Source organism: Bombina bombina, chromosome 4 (assembly GCF_027579735.1).
Source record: "Bombina bombina isolate aBomBom1 chromosome 4, aBomBom1.pri, whole genome shotgun sequence".
In the NCBI taxonomy this organism is placed as follows: domain Eukaryota; kingdom Metazoa; phylum Chordata; class Amphibia; order Anura; family Bombinatoridae; genus Bombina; species Bombina bombina.
Window position 1 is genome coordinate 104,244,082 of NC_069502.1, and position 21,384 is coordinate 104,265,465.

Below are 21,384 nucleotides of genomic sequence, written 5' to 3' on the forward strand. Positions count from 1 at the left end.
GTGGGGCATTGCCCCAAAGAAATGAGCTCTTTTACCTGTTAAAAAAAAATACAAACAACCCCCCAACAGTAAAACCCACCACCCACACAACCAAACCCCCCAAATAAAATCTAAATAAACCTAAGCTTCCCATTCCCCTGAAAAAAGGGCATTTGGATGGGCATTGCCCTTAAAAGGGCATTTAGCTCTTTTACGGTGCCCAAAGTCCCTAATCTAAAAATAAAACCCACCCAATAAACCCTTAATAAAACCTAACACTAACACCCAAATATCCACTTACAGTTTTTTAAGACCGGACATCCATCCTCATCCAGCCGGGAGAAGTCTTCATCCAAGCGGGCAGAAGTCCTCAATGAAGCCGGCAGAAGTCTTCATCCAAGCGGCAAGAAGTCGTCCTCCAGGCGGGCATTAGTCTTCTTCCAGACGGCATCTTCTATCTTCATCCTTCCGACGTGGAGCGGCTCCATCTTCAAGACATCCAGTGCGGAGCATCCTCTTCGTACGGTCCCAGCCGTACACTTAAGTTCCCTTTAAGGGAAGTCATCCAAGATGGAGTCCCTTGAATTCCGATTGGTTGATAGAATTCTACTTGCCAATCGTAATTAAAAGGTAAAAAATCAGCCAATAGGATTGAGCTTGCATTCTACTGGCTGTCCCAATCAGTAATCACTAAGTAATAAGTAATAAATATTTACTAACTAATCAACATAGTTAAAATAAATGCAAACTTACCTGTGAAATAAAAATAAAACATAAGATAGATACAATATAACTATTAGTTATATTGTAGCTAGCTTAGGTTTTATTTTACGGGTATTTATTTAGTTTTAAATAGGAATAATTTAGGTATTAATTGTAATTTTGATTTTGAATTATTTTAATTAGGTTAAAGTTACTGGTATTAGGGTTATGTTAGGGTTAGACTTAGGGTTAGGTTTAGGGGTTAATAAGTTTATTATAGTGGCAACTATAATTTTATTTTAGTGTTTGCGATGCGGGAGGGCCTCGGTTTAAGGGTTATTAGGTAGTTTATGGGTGTTAGTGTACTTTGTAACACTTTAGTTATGAGTTTTATGCTACAGCTTTGTAGCGTAAAACCCATAACTACTGACTTTCAGGTGGCGGTACAGATTTTGTAGTTATGGGCTGTACCGCTCACTTTTTGTCCGGACAGGCAAAACTTGTAATACCGGCGCTATGGAAGTCCCATTGAAAAATGACTTTTTGAAAGGTGCGTTAGTTACGTTGGGTTAGAGCTGCTCAAATCCTATTGGCTGATTGGAACAGCCAATAGGATTTTAGCAGTTCTAATCCTATTGGCTGATTGGAACCTTTCAGTCAATAGGAATGCAAGGGATGCAATCTTGAATGACGTCACTTGCATTCAAGATCCAGTTTACGGCGGAGACCATATTGAAAAGGAGCTCCTCTTCGGATGTCTTCAGGATGGACCCGCTGTGGGCCAGATGTCTTCAGGATGGACCCGCTCCTCGCCGGATGGATGAAGATATAAGAGGCCGCATGGATGAAGACTTTGCCGGCTGGATGAAGATGGAAGAGGCTGCCCGGATGAAGACTTGCCGGCTGGATGGATCCTTTAAGCGGAACTTCAAAAACTGTAAGTGGATCGTCGGTTGTGTTAGATTTTTTTAAGGGTTTTTTGGGTGGGTTTTATTTTTAGAGTAGGTTCAGTAAAAGAGCTAAAGGCCCTTTTAAGGGCAATGCCCATACAAATGCCCTTTTCCTGGCAATGGGGAGCTTTGTTTTTTTAGATAGGGTTTTTATTTGGGGGGTTGGTTGCGTGGGTGGTGGGTTTTACTGTTGGGGGGTGTTTGTATTTTTTTTTTACAGGTAAAAGAGCTGATTTCTTTGGGGCAATGCCCCACAAAAGGCCTTTTTAAGGGCTATTGGTAGTTTATTGTAGTCTAGGGTTTTTTATATTTTGGGGGGGATTTTTTATTTTGATAGGGCTATTAGATTAGGTGTAATTCTTTTTTATTTTTTATACTGTTTTTTATTATTTGTAACTTAGTGTTTTTTATTTTTTGTAACTTAGTGTTTATTTTTTTGTAATTAAAAATGTTTTAATTGTAGATTTAAATAATTTGAGTAGGTTTAGGTTTTTAAATATGTAATAAAGTTAATTTAATTGGTAGTTTAATGTCTTTTTAGTAAAATAGTTAGGGTAGGTTCATTAATAGTTTAATATAGTTTAATTTAATAGTAGGATAATAGGGTAGGTTAATGAATAGTTTAATATAGTTTCTTTTAATTCTAAAGGTAAGTTTTAATTTATTATAAGATAGGGATGTTGTAATTTTAATGTAAAGTTAGCGAGTTGTTAGGTTAAGGGGTTAATAGCTTAATTTAGTTTATGGTGATGCTGGGGCTGGTGGTTTAGGGGTTAATAGGTTTAGTTAGTGGTAGTGATGTGGGAGGCCAGGGGTTATAGGGGTAATACTTTTATTTCATTGCGGTGGGGTCTGGGAGCGGCGGGATAGGGGTTAATACTTTTATTTAGCTGCGGTGGGGTCCGGGAGCGGCGGGATAGGGGTTAATACTTTTATTTAGTTGCAGCAGGGCCCGGGAGTAGCGGGATAGGGGTTAATACTTTTATTTAGTTGCGGCAGGGTCCAGGATCAGCGGGATAGGGGTTAAAGATTTTAGTATAGTGACGGTGTTTAGTGACAGGGTATAAATAAAGTTGGTAAAAAGCCGAATAGCAGCAAGATCGATGACTGCTAGTTAACAACAGTCCGCTGCTCATCGCCCCGTACTTGGTGTGCGGCTTTTTGACATTTTTTTTATAAATATGGAGATCGGATTAAGGTCCGCGGTCACGATGTTAGGCGATGTTAGGTGAGCGTATTGGTGCCATCGAAAGCAAGAAAGTTGACGGCTTGATAGATCAAATATTCTACATAAGTATTTAATTAAGGCTGTCAGGAACCATTTTTTATATATATTTTTTTTTATAAGATAGAACAACTGCATAGCTAAGAGATTCTCATTTCCTTTTTACTTGTCTTTTTATCACCAGCTAGTAATTTAGGTGTAATTTTGGAATTTTCACGATATTGAGTTTTTTTCTTTTTTGTTACTGCACTTTTAGATTTTCACTTATTCACCTTTTTTTTCCACTTTGACTTCTTCCCTCTGACCTAGGACACAGGGAAATAGACCTCCATTTTCCACCAGAGGCACCACGGGGTCCAGAGTGGCTTTTGCACTGACACAGCCAGTTAGTGGCTCCTTACCAACTTCATTGGATTTACCCTCACATGCACATCCCATACACACATTGTATGGATAGATGTATCACTAATTTGAAACCTAAATCTCCATTTATGTTGCCCAAAATTAGAGACAGGAAAAACAGGAAAAACAGGAATAGTACTGATAATGTTTCTAATCTTTCTCCTTTAGTTATACCTTTAGAGACACCTACACTAGAGTCACACAAGATAGTCAAACAAATCACAGACCTCATGCTACTACAGTTCGACCAGATTAAAACTGACATACTGAATCTCACGCTAGAAATCAAGCAATTTACATACAGACTCAATGAGGTAGAACAGTGTGTCTCTGATTTAGAGGACGAAAACATTCAACAAGAGTTGATTAATAAAGAACAAACCAAACTTATAGCTGACATGCAATCCAAACTTAATGAGATTGAAGACCGAGCATGACGTAGTAATGTGAGATATATAGGTATTCCAGAAACTAACGAACACCAGGACCTACTCAAATTTATATCTCTTATATTACTACAAAGCCTAGGGATAGAACCTTCTTTGGTCCATCGTATTGGTATACAATTTTTTTTCCCTAATGGTGCAGTCAAAGTTAGACCTGTAATTGCAAAATTCCTCAATTTCCAGGATAAGCTCAAGATCTTGCATCACTATAAACAAAAAATCCCAATTTTAATTGGAGACAACAAAAATTGTAATATTTCAGGATTTTTCGAACGAGACATCATTAAGAAGGATCTGGCTATGGCGAGTTTTGTGGCCATGAAGATGTAGATTGTGAGGGCTTCACTGGATGGGTTTAGGTTAGCCATCTGCATATGAAGTAGAGATACTTCTAGAGTATATTGTGGGGCGATTCCTAGTGTGTGTAGGAGATTATAAACTTTTCGCCAAAGTGGTTGAATAACTGTGCAGGACCACCAGATGTGTAATGCCATTAGAGCCGCATTTTCTCCAGCACTCAGGGGATTGTGTTTTATGAATCTTATGCAGGACAGTCGGTACAAGATGCCAGCGGACTAAAATTATATAGTGCAATTCCCATAGGGTAGCGCAATGTAGTATAATTTTGGTTGCCATAATCCTAGAGTGCCAGGTGTCAATGTCAGCGGTAAAGTTCAGGTCTCTCTCCCATGCACAATGTTGCGAGATTTTATGTGGGGTGTGTGAGTTAGTCAGGAGATTATAATGAAAGGAGAGGAGATGTCTAATGTTATGAACTTGTTGCCAAGCATTCTCCCAGGGCGACATTGTTCTGAGTGAGTTTTTAGGGTAACCCCATGTGCGTAGTCTCATGCTCAGTCGGAATGCTTCAAAGTTGAGGTTTGTAGGGAGTCGGAATTTCGTACAGAGATCAGGATGAGAGAGCAATGTGTCTTGTTCATAGAAATCTGTCACTAGGGAAATCTGTAATTGACGCCATGTGTCGGGATGGGAATCAGGTAAGCATAAGAGTGCACCAGAAATGGTAAGTGCTGGGGAAGGATGGGGGGAAATGGCTGGATTATGTCTTATCTGATCCCAGAATTGGAAGGCATGTTTGAATATTGGATGTGTAGTACTTAGTTCTTGTCTATGGTGAGCAGGGATCCAGAGGAGGTCAGAGAGAGTAATAGAAGGGGGCAGCATCGAGGATTCAACTATGAACCATCCTGGACGGCGTTCAGTGTTGTTCCATCTTATTAAGTGTGAGAGTCTGGCGGAATTATGGTATGAAATAAGATTTGGCAAAGCCAGGCCACCCTGTGTAATTGGTCTCTCGAGAGTTCGTTCAGAAGTTCTGGGTCTCTTATCTCTCCAAAGGTAATTAGTGACCAGGCACTGTAGTCTGTTTAAGATAGGTCTAGGGACATTATATGGAATAGATCTAAAAAGATACGAGATCTTCGGAAGGAAGGACATCTTGATCGCAGCAATACAACCTGTCCAGGAGATTTCTCTAAATTCCCAAGATTCAAGCAGTTTCTTAAACTCTAAGAGTCTATTTGTTTAGTTTAATGTTATCGTGGTAGAGGGGTCTGGGCTAAGGGAAACCCCCAGTACCTTAATGGAGGTCTCGTTCCATTGAAAGTGGTACATTCTCTTTAGGGAGGCAAGGCCGTTGGGTGTTATATTTATAGGGAGAGCTTCTGTCTTTGAAATGTTGAGTTTATAAAAACTAATTTTACCGAAGTTCTCTAGGGTTGTGAAAACTGCAGATAAGGATTCTTTGGGTGACGTGAGGAAAAGAGTGATATCATCTGCATATAATGAGATTTTATGTGAGTGAGTCCCTACTGAGAGGCCTGAGGTTCATGGATCATGTCTGATATAGTGGGCTAAGGGTTTGATCGCTAAAGCAAACAGGAGAGGCGACAGTGGGCATCCCTGCCTGGTACCATTGGTTATGCTGAATGGAGGTGACTGGAATCCAACTCCTCGTACTCTAGCCATGGGAGATGTATAGAGGGCCTTAACTGCCAGGATGAAGGAATTAGGTATTTGAAGAGCTCTCATAGTCTCCCATAAATAGTCCCATCTGACCCTGTCAAATGCCTTTTCGGCATCAAGTGACAGGGCCAGCAGGGCAATTCCTCTACTTGAGGCAATGTTAAGAAGATTAAGTGTTCTCCTTATCGCATCTGTTCCTTCTCGGTATGGGATAAATCCGACCTGTTCATCTCCTATCAGGGGAGAGATAATTCTTGAAAATCTGTTGGCTAAGAACTTTGCGTAAATTTTGGTATCAAGATTGAGTAATGAAATTGGGCGGTAACTGCTGCATAGGTCTGAAGGTTTACCTGGTTTTAAGATTGTGATTACCGTGGCCTCTAAGAATTCTGTGCTAAGGTTGCTTCTAGAGATAGTCTCCTGACAGAATCTACAAAGAATAGGAGCCAGGAGATTCTGAAAAGTTTTATAGAATCTAGCTGTGAAGCCGTCTGGGCCAGGAGATTTCCCTAATTTTATGTTTGCTATGATCTTCCTAATTTCTTCTACTGTCACTAGAGCTGTGAGTATAGGGACATCATCTGGATTGAGTGTGGGTAGACCAAATGAGGTCAGTAAGGTGGAGATTTCCTCCACGGTACAAGGGGGCAAATTCAGACCTACTTCAATGTTATACAGGGTTTGGTAATACTTCTTAAATGTTTCCCCAACATCAGCAGGAGCATAGACTGACTTCCCAGTATCATTTTGAATGGACATTATGCGGAATTGAGCTGTACGGTGTTTAAGTTTCAATGCCAATAGTGTGGAGGCTTTGTTGCCCTGGTGGTAGAAGATGCTCTTAAATCTTTCTAGCATGTTATGAATTTTTTTTAATTTCTAGTGCTTGAATTTGTTTAGTGGGTTCAAGCATTTCGTCATTCACTGAGGTAGAATATGAAAGGCTGAGTTCGGTTTTTAATTTTCTTAATTGGATAACCAGGACAGATAGTGTAGTTCCGCTTCAGATTCTATCTGAATAAGGTGGCCCCTCACCATGGCCTTGAGGGTGGCCCACAAATGTTGTATTGTGGTCTGATTGTCGTCATTTAGGCTGATGAAGTCAGTGATCTTAGTTTGAAGTTCAGACTTAAATGTGGGATCTGTGATAGTCCAGTCTTGTAAGTGCCACACGAAAGGTGAAGTAAATGTTAGATAGGGACCTAGGCGAAGGTGCAAAGCATCATGGTCAGACCAAGTAACCGGGTGATTTTGGTATAGGAAATGTTGTCTAATAGTTTGGCACTTTTAAAGAAATAGTCAATGCGAGTATGTGATTTATGTGGGGAGGACTAAAATGTGAAATCTCTCTCCTGGGGGTGGAGCGCTCACCAGGCATCATATAAATCATGTTGGGCGATAAGTAATTGAAATGCTTTGGAGAACGAGTGAGTGGCTCTGTCTGGCTGTGAAAGTGTAGGTCCTATTCTGTCTAGATTTATGTCCCAGATTAAATTACAGTCTCCTCCCAGAATTAGTTCCCCTTGTTTCACTACTGTTACTAGGGTGAGAAGTGTCCTAAGAAATTTTATCTCTCTGGAGTTGGGAGCGTAGAGATTAATTAGTGTGATTACGCGTTTATTGAGCTTGCATACTATAACCTAGCTTGGGGATCTCTTTCTATATATACGGGGTCATAGGAGACATTTTTGCCAATGTAGATGGCTACACCTCTGGATTTGGAGGGGAACGTGGCTTCGATCAACATGGGGAACCAGCGAAAGCTGCGTGTGAGCGCAGGGGTAGGAGTCCAATGGGTCTATTGGACAAGGGCAACATCTGTTTTACTTTTACGCAAGTAGGCGAAGAGAAGACTCCGCTTGGTAGGGGAATTAAGTCCCTGAACATTCAAAGTGAGGAAATGTAGGTTTTCCATAATTTAGTGAGAGGAAGAGGGGAAGGAAAAAAAAAAAGGGGGGGATAGGGTAGGGTAGGGGATGTTAGAGGAGAGGAGGGTCTCTCCTGGGTCACTAGATTATGAAGAATATGGTCTGAAGAAGCTGTTCAGAGAAAGATTTCTAGTGGTATTGAGGTATAACTAAATTGTGTATATTGCAAGGGGTAATAGGTATTCAGCGGTCAGGATCCGCTTCGATTAGGGAAGGGGAAAAACAGGGAGGAGGGCAGGGGAGTAGGGGATGAGAAGAATGAGGGTCCGAAAGGCCCAAGTGTGTTAATAGATAAAGCGGGGATGGGGAAGGTTAGGAGAGGGGGGAAGGGGGGGAGAAGGAGTAATATGTATTAGTCTGTGACAGGCTAAACGTTTTAATATATGTTTGAGCGGTCTGGCAGGAGGGTATCTATAAAATTTAAATTTAAAAGTAAGGGCTTGTGGAAGTGTGGAGAAGGACCAGGAGCAAAAGGGGGGAGAAGGGAGAGGCGTTCAGACAAGAAACGCCCCCCAGTTAGTTAGGTGGGGTGAGTGGTTTAGGAAGATAAGGGATTTAAGGATTCCAAAAGAGTTGGTAGAAAGTACAATATAGTATGGGATCATGTTTGGTGTTCCCCATCAGTCGTTGAGAAGAGGAGAAGGACAATGACAGAGTTTTGTGCTGTTACTGATATGTCTACATAGGGGGTGGACTAGGTGGTGTGTGGAGGATTGGTCATAGGGGTAGTTCTAGGCGGGGTAGAAGCTCCTGGATGTAAAATAAGCCATCTTTGGAACAGAAATGAGTGGTTCCCAGAAGGATTAGACCAGGTCCCTGAGGATCCAAGTTAGGGAGCTGGGTGAAAAGACAAAACATTTGCAAAATCAAGATAACAATATGATAGGTAAATAATGTGTGCATAAAACCAAGGTTAACAAAATATAGCATGACATTTTTGAAGTTATAGCTACAAACTTGTGTAACCAATGTCTTCTGGACATATCTTCTTTATGTGCTGTAATTGAAGTCAATTCAATATCTAGTGTACTGGTCTACTATCTCAATTAGCAAAGGAAATGAAGATGCATCTCCAGATGAGCATATGTAATAGATAATGTCAGCTTATCAACATAGAGATAAAGTGTAAAGGAGAAGGCGAAGGGGAGCCAAGAGCTGAGAAAGGGTAAGTGATGTACCCATGTGTGAGCTCGGGGCTTACCTTGATGATGTTCTTCTGGTGAGGAGGTCTTCGGCATAAGGACCAGTGACTAAAGAGCCATTTAAGAGTAAGATATGTACCGGTATGTGTGCTCAGCAAGGTCCCTATGCGGGGCTGGAAATCCTACTCTAGGATGTGGAGAGTTCCAGAACTGCAGGTTCCCAGAGAGTTCTGAGCAATGAACTGTGATCTGTGTTAGACTTCGTCTTAATAGGGGGATACAGTGTTCAGAGGGTGCCAGTCCGGGGCTGCCGAATTAAGCTCTTTGGGTTTTTCTCGACTTCTACTAGTAGGGTCTGAAGGGACGGTTAGTCTTAGGGTATGGAGTAGTTTCAGACCTTGATCCGTAGATGATATTACATATGACTGTTCGTCATTCTGCAGGAAGATCTTCACTGGGAACCCCCACCTGTATTTTACTTTATGATGTCTCAGAGCCTGTGTAAACTGCTGCAATTTTCTTCATTTCTCCTTTGTAGTATAGAAGTGAAGACATAAAATGACATCTCTCGGAGTGTCAGTTGAGGAATTACGCGGCCGTACCGCCCTATGAGCTCTGTCAACTAAGAGGTCTTGTTCTTTTACTATGCCCAAGAGATCCCTAAAAAGGGCAGCCAGATAGTTATGTAGGTCCGCTGGGGTTACCTCCTCAGAGATTCCCTTGATCCGAAGATTATTTTGGTGGGATCTATCTTCTAAATCCGCCAACTTGGACTCCAAGTCAGAGATTTGCTCTGCGAGATTCTGGGAGTAGGAGAGTAGGTTGGAGTGATCAATTGCTAGATCCTTGTGTTTCCTCTCAAGTGTCTCTGTTCGTTCTCCCAATGAGGAAATGTTGCGCTTGAGTTCACTGAATCACTGACAGATTGACGGAGATCTTGCCGTAAGGATGTGTAATGAATATCCATCTTTACAGATTATGTTTTAATGGTATCCAGAAAAGTAGATTGTGAGAGCACAGCTCTATCTTTTCCAGGGTTATCTGGTCTTGGATTTCTAGCGTTGAAAACAGAAGAATCTCTAGAGTCCTCTTCCGAGAGGTCAGGGTCAGAGATGTTTTTGCTATTAAAATGATCTGTCAGAGTCCTTTTGGGGAGCTCATGATGTTTTGATTTTCTCTACCCAGCGTGTGCCATATTTAGGAGAGTGTCTCTCAGAATCTTCAGAAACAAATAGAGTAAATTACTTCCTTGTTAGGGTTGAAAACTGGGGGGGGGGGGGAGCAAGCCGGCGCCTCTGCCACTCTGGCCTTAGCCCATCATTATCACTTCTGGCTGTTAGGGGAAAATAGTTGGACCAGAGTGGGAACTAATATGGTCAGGTTTCCACTACTCAAGTTATATCACATAAGGAGTACTTATGGGTCAGGTACACTATATGATTTTTCTGGAACGTGAGGCGCTGTAGTGAAGTCCCTCTCAGGGAATATACCACCACTGGGTGAAGCCGGGAAAAGGAGAGCGGATATGACCCGCAGACCACAGGGGCTGCGATAAAGGGAGGAGAGGGATCTCCAAGAAGTAAGTGCTGTGCTGTGGAGGTTCAAAGCATCAGTTGGGAAAGTATATTCGGGATTGGGTAATTGCAAGACCCAGTGGTAGGCTCCCCAATATAGGCAGATTTGGAGTGGGTTGTATGTCCCTGTTAGAGAAGTTGAGGGGATGTATAGTTGGGCGTAATCTGCCTCTTGGTATAAGGGCCAGAATAGTGTGTTAGCTTCTTTAAATGTCCTGTTGGCTCTTTTGTGTAGTATAAACTTTCTGGAGTAATACTGCTGCTGTAAACTCCTAGTGGTAGAAGGTGGGAGGGAGTTAAATTAATGAACCGGAATGCAAGGGAGCTATGTTGTTTTTACTTTTATCCTTATTTTCCCTCTCTGTTACTTTTCTTTTGTTCTTTCTCTTTCCCTCCCTGTTTTCTTCTTTTTTCTTCTTCTTTCCAATTGCCCCTCTTTTCTTATTTCCTTCTATTTTATGTTGTTTTCCTGTCCCTCCACATCCCCACTCCCTTTAGGTGCAATTTCCCATTTGTAAATTCCCCAGGGTTTTTGGGAAATAAAATATGGGGTGCAATTGTTGTGTTCTGCTTAGGTTATGGTATTGTGGTGGGTGGCGTAGCAGTGCTTACTCCTATATGTTTGGGTCCTCAGTTTCAGAGGAATCTCCGGAGCTCAGACACAATGAAGGCCTCAAAATGGCGGCCGTTGGTGCCAGAAGTGTCTGTTCCGGTCATCAATGCACTCCAGATGCACCGCTCGCCCCAGGTCCCTCCACAGATTGCGGGATGGCAATCTTAATTCAGATGAGTGACAGGAGGCTTCTTACATAGGTGGGAGGGCTGTAAGAGGTTGCGTGTGGCTCCTTGTTCAGTGTCGGCTGTCTGAGTTGACGGGGTCTGTCCCGAGGAGAGCGGCTGCACCGGACCTGCTCAGAGGGCTAACAGATAATATCGGGTAGGCTCCTAGACCCGGGGGTAGATAGTTAGGAGGGCTTGTTTACTCCGGATGAGTGATTGCGTCGCCAGAGCAGGTAGCTGTATAGCAGTTTAATGGGACTGTGTGTCCACTACTAAGGCTACACAGACAGGCAATTTGTCCTGGGTAGGATAAAGGGGATCTGGAGAGGGTGTAATCCACAAAGTAATTCCTAAAGGAAAGGGAAATAATGACTTTAATGGGTTTTGGAGGAGAGAGCTCCTGCCTTATGCGACCGCTCAGTGTGGCTGTAGGCTACGCTCCAGGCTTGATTATTTTTTAATATCTAATAAACTAGTAATTTATGAACTGGTCGCGGATATCAAGGAAATCATAATCTCAGATCATGCCATTATTACCCTAAATATTAAAGTTAGAAATAATCAGGCATCAGGCAACAGGTTTTTCTTTCCTAGTTATCTTGCTAATAATGTCCAATTTAAAGCTTGAATGAAATTAAAATGGAATGACTTTTATCAGTTGAATTATACCCCAGAAATGCGAACTGAAATCTTATGGGAAACTATTAAAGCAGTAATAAGAGGTGAGATTAAGGCATATCTAGTAATTAAAAAATGTAAAATGGTTGCTAGGGATCCGCAATTGTCGAACCAATTACGTAATGCATACAACTCATACATTAGTGACCCTGCACCAAAAATGTGGGAAATTTATCAAGAAAAAAAAAAAGAGAAAGAGAAGTTTTTATAACACAAAAAATGGCACAGGAAGAACTTAGGACTAGGTTCTCTTTTTATAGGCATGGGGGTAAACCTGGTAAATTCCTTGCAAATATAATTAAAACTAAAAAAAAAAAAATATTTGATAGAATCTCTCAAAAACCCACAGGGCAGGATCACTAATATTAACGAAATTAATGAGTATATTTTACAATATTTCCAGAAATTATACTCGACTAATATAATAGATTGTCAAGTTAAGGAGAATTTTTGGAAAAGTACACAAACTCCAAAGTTAGCAAAAAGCAAATTAGATAAATTAAATACACCTATTTCCCATAAATAGTAAATACAGTGGGACCTCGGTTTACGAATTTAATTCGTTCTCCGGGACGTTTCTTATTGCGAAAAATTCGTAAACCGAAACACGGTTTCCCATAGGAATGCATTGAAAACCAATTAATGCGTTCCGGAGGTGAGAGAAAAAGTCAAATAAAGTCTACAAAACCTGCTGCAAAAGGCTCCAATGGCTCCAAAAGGCTCCAAAATTTGCTGCAAATGGCTCCAATGGCTCCAAAAGGCTCCACAACTTGCTGCAAATGGCTCCAAAGGGCTCAACAACTTGCTGCAAATGGCTCCAAAAGGCTCAACAACTTGCTGCAAATGGCTCCAAAACCTCTCCAACTGCTACCCACACTTCAGTATGCAGGGGCAAACCAGGACACTTGTTAAGTATTGCGAAAAAAATTCGTAAACCGAGAGGCAAACCGGAACATTTGTTTCGTATTGCGAAAAAAATTCTTAAACCGAGACAAGATTTTGAATTCGTAAACCGAAATTTCGTATACCGAGTCGTTTGTAAACCGAGGTCCCACTGTATTGCCATTAGGAGAGCAGCGGCTAATAAAGCCACTGGACCAGATCAGATACCGGTGGAACTTTATAAATGTCGTTCAGAAGATATTACACCAACATTGGTTAAATTATTTAATAATTATTACATGGAGGGTAGAGCTTGTTACAGATACTTTATGGCATCTTTACTATCTTTTATTCCAAAAAAAAGGTAAAGATTGAGAAGAGATCAGTTTGTATAGGCCAATTTTGTTATTCTACAAGTATTCTTACAAGTATTATAGCAACTAGGCTTAAATCTTGTATTGGACCCCTTATTCATAAAGACCAAGTAGGTTTTATGCCAGGTAGAAACTCTTCATGTAACATAAGAAAATTTCAATTGATACTGAACAGCTTCCAGGCTAACTCGCAGAAAAGGAACCCTTTAAAGGGACCAGATGCAGCAATAGTCTCAATAGATGCAGAGAAGGCCTTCAACTCCTTTACTTGGGATCACTTGTTCACAGTGCTTTCTAGGTTTGGAGACGAGGGCCCTTTCTTTAATTTCATTCATTTAATTTATAAACATCCTAATGCCGCTATTATTATTAATGACCGACCTTCACCTAGATTCCAGTTACAAAGAGGATCAAGGCAAGGTTGCCCTCTATCCCCTTATTTATTTAACCTGACCCTTGAGCCCCAAGCTATTTGTTTAAGAATATAGATTGAAGGGATCAAAATGAGCACAAGAAAGGTTACATCATTGCTATATGCGGAAAACTTATTAGTTTTAATGTCGAATACTGGAAGAAATATCCCTTTATTAATCCAACTACTACAGGAGTTTAGGGCCTTTCCGGGCTATAAAGTCAACACAGCTAAAACAGATTTTTTTGGGTAAAGAAACAAAAAAATCATATTAAGGTTCTCAGTTTGTAGAAGCAAAAGAAGCATTTATATATCTAGGTATCACATTAGCTAAAGATAGCAATGAATGGTACAGGCTTAATTATCCCGCATTGTTTGCTAAAATAAATTCTGATTTGGAAAATTAGGCTAAATTTAAACTAACCCTAACAGGTAAAGTAAATTTGATAAAGATGGTAATATTCCCCAAACTCTTCTAATTAATGCATAATTTACCAATCATGATAAACAGGAATGACCCAGGTGTATTTAAACCGAGATGTCTCTAATTCCTGTGGGGGGGGGGAGTAGAGAGCCATTGCCTTTAAAAATATTTCATTATTTAGTGCTGATGGTGGCCTGGCCTTACCAGACATTGAAATATATAATCTAGTGGCTATCACAAAGATAGCATTAGATTGGCTAACTGGAAGTGATTACTATGTATTTTACAATACTGATGAGGGCACATGGTGCATCCTAGACCCAGTACTGAATCTGTTCAGAGCAGGTAAATATTCTATTTCATTGTTAAATAGAATAACCATGAGCTTTTTTGGTCAATTAAAGGTGCATAAAATAGCACAGGCATTGAAAGTTACACCCGAGGTGGTCCAGAAAAGCTTTAAACTAGTAGATGCTGCAATACTCTCCTCTTCATGGAGAGAATCACACACCAAATTGGTAAACAGAATATATATTACTCCAAAAATGTTTGAGACAAGTCAGGCTTGCATTGCCTCAAATGCAAGGCATTAGATGCAGATATATATCATTGTTTTTGGGGCTACCATAAAATAAAGACATTTTGGTATAAAATAAACTATTGATCAAATAAAATTAATCAAAATCATTTAAAAATAAGACAATTACGTTTTTTTAACAGATGGCCAAAAAGAAACTCATATTAAAAATGTCCACCAAATTAATGCTATAATTATGGTAGGTAGACTATTGATCTTGAAATATTGGAAATCGAATAAAGCCCCTAATTTGACAGAATTCCAACAGAAACTTAAAAATCAAATCATCATGGAACAAATGGATACCTCAATAAACTCAGAAACTCAAATTAAGTGCTTCTTTTACAAATGGAAAAGCTTAATTATTAGCTTCCCCAAGGAGATACAAAGGCAGCTGAGGTACCATGTTTCTTGAGTTGGCCATTGTGATAATTAATTTTTGGAGCCCTAGATAAGAGGGGGAGGGGACGGGGAAGTGAGGTGAGGAGTCGAGGGCTAGCCTGGTCGCAGCCTTTCCCCTAAGGTGTTTCTTTTTCCTTCTTTTTTTTTGTGTGTCTTTGTTTTTGTTTTTATTTTTACATGTCTAGTTATGACAACTAGGTATGAAAACCCAATTCAAAAAAAGTTTGAAGTGCCCTTTGAATGAGTTAATTGTAGAATATAACCTATGTTTAAGGCATTTTGTAGAACTGGAGCTCTTTTTATGAGAAAACATTGTGTTGACATTAACAATGCTTGACAACCAATTTTTGATTTATTTTGTATTGTTTTCATTTACTGCCTATCTCTGATGATTGATTGTAGACTTGTATTATGAATTGAATAAAAATTAAAAAAAAAAAGAATCAAGTTTAATGCAATAACTTACTGCAATTTGTGGATGACCCAAAAGCTTCACAACTTCATTTATTATTTTCATAAATCTGAGAAATACAGGATCCTCATAATCATATCGATGATCAAGTAATATAGATACAATTATGTTGGCAACAGCAGCATTTATGTTCACGGTGTTCTCAAATGGTTGTCCTATTAATGAAAATAAATATGTAAATTACCAATTGCATACTGCTTTAGAGTATTTTACTGTTATTTCCCTGCATATCTTAACTTATATAAAGAACAAAATATAAATCAAACATCAGAATTTTATATTGGTTTAGAATGTTAAAAGATTAACTTAAAACTTTTTATCTGAATATTGTCATGTGCAAAAAATGGTTGCAAAGTATATCGAATCTGAAATATTGTGTCTGATATTCTTTTATTAACTTAATGAATAAATGTACAAATACAAAGTTCATTCAGACAAAACATTTAAAATTAATTATTCGTTTGGAAATGAATAAGCAAAAAACTAATTTTTGCTCATGTAAAATACATTTAAAAATATAGACATTGGGACATTGGGCGCCCTAAATATTTTTATTGCTCTCACGCTAACTGTGCTCAAAGTTTTACATTTTAACATACCTGGGCTTGCGTACATATTAAAAGTTGAAAGTAAAAATTTAGAGCACAAGCGAAAGGTCAGGCGTGATAGCTTCAGGACTTCAGATATCGTGACTGCGCTAACTTCTTCCCATAGACTTTAATGGGACAGGCTACTAAAAAAAATAACATTTATCGATTGTGAACTAACCCAACTCTGCACTAGACCAACAGAGCTAAACCCGAAGAATGTAAGAAATACTTTAGATTCCTTCACATATAAGGAAACATTATTTTTTTTAATAGATATTTTTCTCGCTCTATATATATGATTATTTTTTTGTAAAATATCTATGCACATGTAAAGATATATATTAGCACTTTCCAGTCGAACACCTTGTCACCTACCATATCCCCTTTAACCCTTATTATTTTTTTTATTAATATTTAATTGATATTTTTTTAGGTAAATAACTATTTTATTTATGAGTGTAATACTTTATTTAAATATGTTTTGGATGTGTTTTGAACACTTTTTTTATTACCACTAAAATTATTGACAGTTTATGATCTAATTAATTATCTCTTTATGTTGGTGTCTAATTATCTTAGAATTAAATTATTATTTTTTACCTAAGTGAGAATGTGATTATGGTGAACATTTTTGCACCCCTCATAATCTAAAAGTACATTCAGGTTTTATCATAGTACAATTGTTTAATCCAAAAGTCAAACTGTAACTGAAAAATGCCTATGTTTCCAAACAAGTAAACAAATGAGTGAATAGACTCATTTATTGTACATAATTATTGCCATAAACTATTTGACATTCAAATGATTCAGTTAGAATAGAAATTGGTGTTTCGGAATTACAAATTATATCCTGTTCAAACATCTTGTAAAATGTGTAAACAAAGATGAAAATGTACTGACCACTAAAAGATTCAATCTTCTGAATTAATAAATCACTTTCTTTATTAACTTTTTCTACCAGAGATTGCTTTCCCATTCCAAAATCTCGTAATGTTGAAAGAGTAAATCTCCTCATGACTTTCCAATTCTCCCCATTGGTAAAAGCAAGACCTGAAATAAAATAAAAATATAATGAATTGGAATAGTGACTGATTACATTTACAAATCAATGGCAGTGCTATTTATGTGCAATATCCACACAAACTATACCTTATTCTATTTAGAAAAATAACTACAGATTGCAGAAATATCTACATAAGCAAAATTAAAAAATCATATAAAAAAAACAAACAAACACATTTTTGTGATAATTTTGTTTTAATATCCGGACTTTTCTTTCCTATATATATATATATATATATATGTTAAGACAATGCATGCATACTCATTATCCATGTCCAAACTTACCTAGCTTAGCAAAAAAATAAAAAAAATAATCAGAAAATACAAAAAAATACATCCTATATAGAATTGCACAATATGAAATATTTACGCTAATTTCCTATTTAGTTTTATTAGTTTAGAGAAATACAATATCTATGACCTTATGCAATTAACACATAGGTGATTGCTATTATTGTGACGGCATTCATTATTCATTAGAGAAACGAATGCCAAATATGACTGGGGGCTGCAGAATTCAACTATTTTTAATGCAGGATTTTTATTAGTCCAAAAGTGTCCCACTACAAATAAATATCTGTTTAAATTCAGATATTTTTGTATTTCACGTTTACATTTAGCAGTCTGGCACCGAAAATAGTTGAATTCTGCAGCCTGCAGCCATATTCGCCATTCATTTCTATAATGAACAGGGAATGCTAAACTTTTATTATTGCCTAGTGATGATCAAATAGTGGGAGAATCCTTTTTCTAATGAGGTGTCACGCACTGCTCTGCATCTCAAATGACGAGAGACCTCAAGTCCTTTTTCATTACCCAACTGCAGGTAAGTGAAACTGCTTTGTACAAGTGTATCTTTCTTTGCATGGGGTAAATAATGCAGAGGAGACAGTAATGAACTTGATCATTTAATGTAAAGTGTTAAACGTTTTCAGGAACTAATCTATGAAATAAACTAAGGGATAAATTTCTTGTTTTTTCCCCTGTGTAAATAATTTATGTAGTAGCATATGCGAGCCTGCTTCCCGCAATGTAGGTGGCGAGGGAAAATCACAGAGAGCTCGCTCGCTCTCTGTGATTGACAGCCCCTTCAGTCGCGTGATTGGTCGCACGAATGAAGGGGTGGGCATTACACACTCCGATGAGTGTGTAATGATACATATGGGCAAACGAATCAACAGATCCGCTGCCCGTGTGTAGCGAAGGTGGGCGGACAGCTTCACGAGTTGAGAAGCTGTCCATCCGCCACTTAGTACATGGAGCCCATGCTGTGAGTATAAGCCCTCCACATGGACAACCTTCAGTAATTGCAGCAGCTCAGTCTATTGCACAAAAAGTGAAGATCAGTTGATCTTGGTAAATAAATAATCCCTATAATCACAGAAAAAGCAGCACTCCTTAGGATAAAAAGACCTTTATTGTACATAGTGGGTCACCAGTAAAAAGCAGCACTCCTTAGGATAAAAGACCTTTATTGTACATAGTGGGTCACCAGTAAAAAGCAGCACTCCTTAGGATAAAAAGACCTTTATTGTACAAAGTGGGTCACCAGTAAAAAGCAGCACTCCTTAGGATAAAAAGACCTTTATTGTACATAGTGGGTCACCAGTAAAAAGCAGCACTCCTTAGGATAAAAAGACCTTTATTGTACATAGTGGGTCACCAGTAAAAAGCAGCACTCCTTAGGATAAAAAGACCTTTATTGTACATAGTGGGTCACCAGTAAAAAGCAGCACTCCTTAGGATAAAAAGACCTTTATTGTACATAGTGGGTCACCAGTAAAAAGCAGCACTCCTTAGGATAAAAAGACCTTTATTGTACATAGTGGGTCACCAGTAAAAAGCAGCACTCCTTAGGATAAAAAGACCTTTATTGTACATAGTGGGTCACCAGTAAAAAGCAGCACTCCTTAGGATAAAAAGACCTTTATTGTACATAGTGGGTCACCAGTAAAAAGCAGCACTCCTTAGGATAAAAAGACCTTTATTGTATATAGTGGGTCACCAGTAAAAAGCAGCACTCCTTAGGATAAAAAGACCTTTATTGTACATAGTGGGTCACCAGTAAAAAGCAGCACTCCTTAGGATAAAAAGACCTTTATTGTACAAAGTGGGTCACCAGTAAAAAGCATGCACTGTTAACCCACTATGTACAATAAAGGTCTTTTTATCCTAAGTAAATACTCCCTGCCTATGTCACATGCACAACTGGTGGTGCTCTATTACTCGTGATTTGCTCCTTTTATTGATTGCTTCTTCTCTATGGAAGACGTTATTACTCTATGTGGTGCCTCTTCTCTTTTGTTCCTGTTTCTCAGTATGCAGTGATTCCAGGACTGGTTAAGAGAGCTGCCTGAGTGATTGCAGAAAATCCTACTCAGTTAATCATTTGCTGAATATCGTTGGGACTTTTATGGGTCTTTCCCCTACATATATTGTCTGTATATATACATAAAAAAAATAATTTATTTTTTCTTTTTTTGGCTATTGTGTGCATTTAAGCGCCACCTTAGTTACGTTATCTTGTGTAGAACTTAAATAATACTTATTTTATCACATTTTCTTTGTTCTCTTGTTATCTTTTGTTGTAAGCTCAGGAGCGTGCATGTGTCGGAAGCACTATGTTGCAGCAGTTTTTTAAGAATACAAAAACACAAGATGGCAGGACTATATCATGTAGTGCTCCAGAAACCTACCTAAGTATCTCTTCAACAAAACACAACATGAATAACAAATGAGAACAAAGCAAGTTTGATAATAGAAGTAAACTGGAAGCTTTTATAAAATGATAAGTTCTGTTTGAATCATGAAATAATCTTTTGGGGTTTAGTATCCCTTTAAATAATAATAAAGGCATAATGCTGCCTTCTAAAGGCTCTTTAACTTAGTAAACCCTTTGAACTGGCTTTAAATTGTGTTGTAAAAAAAAGAAGGCATTGCATTAGCATATTAATATCTAACAGTCTACTGCTTACTCAGACTGGATTGACTGAATTGCTATTTATGGCTCCTGGGTTATCTCCTCTAGACTGAGGCTTTTTGCATGTGTTGGGTAGCGCGTATGTTACCATTCGAAAGTAAAAAGTTATCGCACAAGCACTAGCCCAGCACGTGCAAAAACCCGAAGTCTGAATATCGCAACCACTTTAATGTATTCCCCTGAAGTGCACTTACTAGACATGAAATACGAATATTTTACATTCCAGTGTTTTTGACATACAGGGAGTGCAGAATTATTAGGCAAATGAGTATTTTGACCACATCATCCTCTTTATGCATGTTGTCTTACTCCAAGCTGTATAGGCTCGAAAGCCTACTACCAATTAAGCATATTAGGTGATGTGCATCTCTGTAATGAGAAGGGGTGTGGTCTAATGACATCAACACCCTATATCAGGTGTGCATAATTATTAGGCAACTTCCTTTCCTTTGGCAAAATGGGTCAAAAGAAGGACTTGACAGGCTCAGAAAAGTAAAAAATAGTGAGATATCTTGCAGAGGGATGCAGCACTCTTAAAATTGCAAAGCTTCTGAAGCCTGATCATAGAACAATCAAGCGTTTCATTCAAAATAGTCAACAGGGTCGCAAGAAGCGTGTGGAAAAACCAAGGCGCAAAATAACTGCCCATGAACTGAGAAAAGTCAAGCGTGCAGCTGCCAAGATGCCACTTGCCACCAGTTTGGCCATATTTCAGAGCTGCAACATCACTGGAGTGCCCAAAAGCACAAGGTGTGCAATACTCAGAGACATGGCCAAGGTAAGAAAGGCTGAAAGACGACCACCACTGAACAAGACACACAAGCTGAAACGTCAAGACTGGGCCAAGAAATATCTCAAGACTGATTTTTCTAAGGTTTTATGGACTGATGAAATGAGAGTGAGTCTTGATGGGCCAGATGGATGGGCCCGTGGCTGGATTGGTAAAGGGCAGAGAGCTCCAGTCCGACTCAGACGCCAGCAAGGTGGAGGTGGAGTACTGGTTTGGGCTGGTATCATCAAAGATGAGCTTGTGGGGCCTTTTCGGGTTGAGGATGGAGTCAAGCTCAACTCCCAGTCCTACTGCCAGTTTCTGGAAGACACCTTCTTCAAGCAGTGGTACAGGAAGAAGTCTGCATCCTTCAAGAAAAACATGATTTTCATGCAGGACAATGCTCCATCACACGCATCCAAGTACTCCACAGCGTGGCTGGCAAGAAAGGGTATAAAAGAAGAAAATCTAATGACATGGCCTCCTTGTTCACCTGATCTGAACCCCATTGAGAACCTGTGGTCCATCATCAAATGTGAGATTTACAAGGAGGGAAAACAGTACACCTCTCTGAACAGTGTCTGGGAGGCTGTGGTTGCTGCTGCACGCAATGTTGATGGTGAACAGATCAAAACACTGACAGAATCC

At 39.0% G+C, this 21,384-nt stretch overlaps 1 protein-coding gene across 1 annotated transcript in view; it reads right to left on the reverse strand.

Annotated features, from left to right (window-relative positions):
- The window catches only part of LOC128655265 (cytochrome P450 2C5-like), a 217,747-nt gene that overhangs the window by 140,180 nt on the left and 56,183 nt on the right, over nucleotides 1-21,384 (reverse strand). Inside the window, exons 3-4 of the mRNA XM_053708926.1 lie at nucleotides 16,826-16,975; nucleotides 15,330-15,490 (exon numbers count right to left, since the gene is read on the reverse strand). Of these exons, the coding sequence (XP_053564901.1) occupies nucleotides 15,330-15,490; nucleotides 16,826-16,975 (311 nt within the window). The remainder of the gene's footprint in view (nucleotides 1-15,329; nucleotides 15,491-16,825; nucleotides 16,976-21,384) is intronic.